The 5,601-nt window shown below is 38.0% G+C and overlaps 1 protein-coding gene across 1 annotated transcript; it reads left to right on the top strand.

Annotated features, from left to right (window-relative positions):
• Positions 1–1,485: 1,485 nt before the first annotated feature.
• LOC114751111 (receptor-like protein kinase FERONIA) lies at positions 1,486–4,370 on the top strand. The gene has a single exon (XM_028939779.1). The coding sequence runs from the start codon at positions 1,486–1,488 to the stop codon at positions 4,114–4,116; it is 2,631 nt and encodes an 876-aa protein (XP_028795612.1). The 3' UTR covers positions 4,117–4,370.
• The last annotated feature ends 1,231 nt before the right edge of the window (positions 4,371–5,601 follow it).

Below are 5,601 nucleotides of genomic sequence, written 5' to 3' on the forward strand. Positions count from 1 at the left end.
AAGTAAATAAATAATAAAATATGAACTGCCAAATTTTAGTTTCAACCGTTTACAGACTTTTAAAAATATTTTATAAATAAGTCTTAAAAACACCTCCCTCCCTGCACACACGACAGATCTTGATGTTCCATCTTCGAGTTCTAAGGCGCTTCTTCGAATGCTTGCTATCCTTTAAGGTCTTAACGTTCTCGTTAATTACATTCAAATGATTGCTTTTGCAAATAACTTTATGTCCTTATTAGACTATAATAACAAGATGACATTTAACACTGGAGCCAATAGAACACTTTGGTATGCCTTGAGCTAGTTCAATCAATATTCAAAATCAAACAATTAAAATTCTGAAAAATACTATCTCCGAATTTTAATATAAAAACCAGTTAAAAATTTAACTTAATCTTGAATATAATACTTTAATACATTTTATTGCTAATATTTATTTATTTATTTTGCCTTCAAATAATTTATATGTTAAGTAGTTTTCTTGAAGAGTAATTTTAATATATATGGCTAATAGAAGTATTTTAAAGAAGACAATTTTTATTTATTATAAATAATTAATTTAACTAATTTGTTTTAATGTTTTTAAATTAGTTATCTAAATTTTTATGTCAAGAATCATTGACTTCCAGTTAATACAATCCACCGTGGCTCTTACTTCGTTATATGGTAAAGTACTTGCCAGACATAACTCCCATTGACCTGTCTCCATAGTCTCTGATTTCCCATGATCAAGTACTCTTACATAATCCTACTAATAGCAAAGAGCAGCACATCCGTATACATCATCCCAGCCAGAATATCTTCACTAATTTTAGCTTCATTGCATTGAGCTAATTTTTAGTCCAAGCATTTTCATATAACTCCCTAATTAACATGTCAACAGTGAATTGGATGTTAAGCAGGTGAAGGTAATAATATATTTTCAAGAAGATTGAGTAAAGATTTTTCAGGAATTGTGTGGATACTTTTTCTTTGACCAAGATACACCTAGAATTAAGGGAATGTTTGGATAGAAACCAAACCATAGTTTCAGAAGTGCTTTTACGGTTTATGAAGTAAATATGTGGAGGAATTTGTCTCATTTTAGAGAAAAGTGCTTCTGAAACCATGGTTTGGAGGTTGTCAAACACCCCATAATTAGTTTATGGGAATAAAATGTAATGCAACCCACTTTGGATAGAATAAATATGATAGTACTTGGCTTCAGTGTCGACTTGTAGAGGGTAGCAAATCCATGAGATGTACGTTGTGTGTGTGTTTTGGCCTGTGAGGTAGTTTTTAGTGGGAGAAGTGACCAGGCAAGTGGGTTTGAAAAGTCAAAGCCACCATGTAACTCATTGCTCGACTGGGTAAATAAAATGACCTCTCTTTCCAGGAAATCGCATCTATTTCATCAAGTTTGTTTCATTTTAAACTGTTTCTTCAAGATTTTGCTCCTTAAATCCCAACAGAACTGGAAAAAATAGATAAACAGAGTCAGTGATGAGAGAGAGACAAACCGCTGTGCCCAGGGTGACTAAGCCGCCCACAATCGTCGTCGCCTTCCAGTTATTCTTCTTCTTCCAGCTCCTTTCCACCATCGCCTCCTACAATCCTGATGATCATTTCTCAGTCAACTGCGGTGGTTCCGACAGTTTCTCTTCTTCATATGGCCGGAACTGGACCGGAGACACAGATTCCGGTCTATTCTCTCCAATCGAACTCTCCAACAGCAATAAGTCATCAGTAGGCGACAACGTAGATGGCAAACCGATCCCTTACAACACCGCACGCTTCTCTCGCTCCGAATTCTCCTACTCGTTTCCTGTGAAGACCGACGGCCAAAAGTTTGTTCGCCTCTACTTTTACCCATATTACTACCACCCCGACTTCCTTCGCCCCGATGGTTTCTTCTCCGTCAAAGCAGGGCCCCACATCCTTCTTAAGGACTTCAACGCTTCAGTTAACGCCGACGCTGGCGCTTCACTTGAAGATGCTGCTCCAGAAGGAGCCATCGTGCGCGAGTACTGTGTCAACGTTGACCCAGGTCAGAGTCTGAACATAACCTTCACGCCCAGCGGATCTGATCCGAACGCCTATGCTTTTGTCAATGGGATTGAGGTCGTCTCTATGCCCGATTTTCTTTATTACACAGACCCAGAAAACCTGCAGGGGATGATGCTAGATGGTGGAAACCAACAGTATCCAGTTCGGAACAGCAGTGCTCTCGAGACTCTGTACAGAGCTAATGTTGGCGGCAGTCAGATAGGTCCCAATACAGACACAGGCATGTTTCGTTATTGGGAGCAGGATAATGCCTACTTGAAGAGGGAGCGCCCAAATAGTGTATCCCATGATTTGGGTTTAACGATAGATCACACAAATTATCCAAATTACACTGCACCGGACGCAGTATACCAGACTGCTCGAAACTATGGGATGAAGGAAAAGTCCAGATTTAACGTGACCTGGCAGTTTCAAGTGGATTCAGCGTTTCATTATATGGTGAGATTGCATTTTTGTGAGTTTGATGAAAAAATTCATAACGCTGGAGACAGAGTTTTTCAGATTTTCATCAATGATGCTTTGGTGGAGTCTCTTGCTGATGTGATGATGTGGACTCACAAAGTATTGGCTCCTATCCATAAGGACTATGCGGTGTCGATGCCAAGTGATGATGAGAAGTTAAAGCTGAATCTTTCAATTAAGTTGCAACCACACCCAACTGTAAGAAGCACTTACAGTGATGTTTTATTGAATGGTATTGAAATTCTTAAAATAAGTGCGGACTATAATGACAATCTTGGGAGTCGTAGTTCGAATCCACTTCAATCTCCATCCACGCCATCCTCCAGGTCATCGAGGAACGGAAACAAAGCAAAGGTAATTTCCATTATCATTGGGGCTACATCAGGCTTCATTGTGTTGTCTCTCGTTCTTTTGTTGATTTTTCGACGATTAATGGAAGGAAGTTCATGGTGGGGACAAAAATCAATAGATTCGTCCCAAAAAAAAAAACAAACCCATGGATCATCATTAACGACCGATTTTTGTCGTTACTTTTCTATAGATGAAATAAGAGCAGCCACCAATAATTTTGATAATATGTTCATTGTGGGCGTTGGAGGGTTTGGTGATGTCTATAAAGGCTACATTGATAATGGTACAGTTCCGGTGGCAATCAAACGGCTCAGGCAAGGTTCCCAACAAGGACTCAGAGAGTTTGAAACTGAGATTGAAATGCTCTCTCAGCTTCGTCACCATCATTTGGTATCTCTTATTGGTTACTGCAACGATGACAACGAAATGATCCTTGTCTATGAGTTCATGGCTCGTGGGACTTTCCGTGAGCATCTTTATGATTCTAAAAACCAACCACTTTCTTGGAATCAAAGGCTGGAGATTTGCCTAGGTGCTGCTCGAGGATTGCATTACCTACATACAGGGGCAAAGCATGCAATCATTCATCGCGACGTCAAGTCGACAAACATCTTAATAGATGAAAACTGGATGGCCAAGATTTCCGATTTTGGGCTATCCAAAATAGGACCTGGGGGTATTTCTAGATCGAACATTAACATAAGCACATTAGTAAAAGGAAGCATTGGATACATGGATCCAGAATACTACACATGTCAAATATTGACGGAGAAGTCAGACTTGTACTCATTTGGAGTTGTGTTGCTAGAGGCATTATGTGGGAGGCCTCCTATTCTCCGTGCTGTGGAGAGGGAGCGGCAAAACCTTGTAGAGTGGTTTCAAAAATGTGTTGATCAAAATGAGATTTGTGAGACGGTGGATCCAAACTTGAGGGGAAGTATAACAGAAGAGTGCTTAAAAGCATACACTGAGATTGCGTTGAAATGCTTGGCTAATAATGGGAATGAACGGCCATCCATGGGCGATGTGATGTTGGGGCTAGAGTCTTTGATGGAGTCGCTGAACGAAGCAGAGAAGAAAAAGCTTGGTGGGACTCTAAATGAGGAGGTTACTGTTGAAGAAGGCATAGAGGAAGTGAGGCTCGATGTGGACAAAATTGAAGGAAGGAGCAAGGAAAGAGCTCTGATTAGGAAAGCGACAAAAGCTGTAGAAAGAGAAGCAGGTTTTACGAGCAGTGATGGATCAAGGAGTTAATCAAACAGCAGTAAGTTGAAGAGGTCAAGCGGCGAGCATTTTAAGTTAGATCATCCAAAAGTTTGATGAAATGAAGGTCACTAATGTAGGCTATGGTTATCTGATGATTTTAAGTTACATTCATTTCCATATATATATATGTGTGTGTGTGCGTGGTTGAGATTTGAGAACGTTGTGTAATTATATTTCCGATGCGCCAAACAATTTGGTTCAGTCCTTTTGTATCTGCATATATGAGTAACTATTAGATGGAAGACAAATTGCAATTATCTGACTTATGCTACACACAACAGAATTATGATTTTGTCACTGCCAAAAATATTAAATATAATTAAAATAAAGCCAAGATAATTTTAATTCAAAAAAGCCAATTCCAAAACAAAAATGAGGTCAATTTTCTATTGAAGAGTTCAAAACATTAACAAATCAAGAACTTGTTTCACTTGCATATCATAAGGAATTCGAACAACCGCTTCAAATACAGTATCAGGAAGTACCGCTTGTGGAACTTTGATATCCACGCCCCCAGAATCAATTAACTTGTGGGAATAAAATGTGACGCAACCCATTTTGGATGGAATAAATATGATAGTATGCTTGGCTTCAGTGTAGGCTTGTAGAGAGTAGCAATGGTCTTATGAGTAAATTAACGCAAATCTATGAAGTATATTGTGCCGGCAATACACTTAATTAGTAAGAATATTTAATAAAAAAAAACACCTATTTGTTACAAATAACTAACTTAACTTTTTTTCTTAATCTTCTCAAATTAGTCAACTAGCTCTTATAATTAAGATCGAAGATAGTATATAGGACTAACATTAATCCGTAATTAGTTCATGTATTAAGTATAAGAGGAGTGTGTGCGTGTGTATATCACGGCATCAAGGGTTAAAAGCTTGATGTTTACTTGGTTGAAGTGATGTTGCTTGAAGTATCGTGGGAGTGCTTGAAATCAGCACAAAGCACTTTTAAAAAATATTTTTATATAAGTTGAGACAAAATTATTCTTACATGCTTACTTTGTATACCGTAAAATCATTTTTAAAATTTTTATTTGGTTTCTATCCAAACTCACCACGCATAGAATATATGCCAAATCTATATATCTTTGGAGGTTTCACTGTCTCCAAATCTATCACACTTCCAAGAAAGTGGCAGATCACAAGTTAGATGCAATGTATTGAAAAACGAGTGGTGATGAATATTTCGAATTTGAGATTATCCGAAGAAGAGAACATAATAACCAGGGATGTCTAGGTCTTCCACGCTGGCGAATGTGACAGATTAAATTGATATTGCTTGACGAATTCCAACGAATGCCCAAACTTGAAGGCAGGGGGCTCTATCGAGGAATAGGACAAACGTGGAACAATATATGAAGTTACCTTAGAGCCTTTTTCGATTCATCATGAAAGAAAATGAACTTCTAGAAAAAAAGCCACACAAAAGTTAAGATAATTAATTTTTATTTTATTTAGGGTA

The sequence above is a fragment of the Neltuma alba genome, unplaced genomic scaffold, assembly GCF_004799145.2.
Source record: "Neltuma alba isolate B1F8T4 unplaced genomic scaffold, ASM479914v2 tig00006747_pilon, whole genome shotgun sequence".
In the NCBI taxonomy this organism is placed as follows: domain Eukaryota; kingdom Viridiplantae; phylum Streptophyta; class Magnoliopsida; order Fabales; family Fabaceae; genus Neltuma; species Neltuma alba.

Coding starts and splice junctions, on each gene's coding strand:
- LOC114751111 (XM_028939779.1), top strand. CDS start 1,486: ATGAGAGAGAGACAAACCGCTGTGCCCAGGGTGACTAAGCCGCCCACA.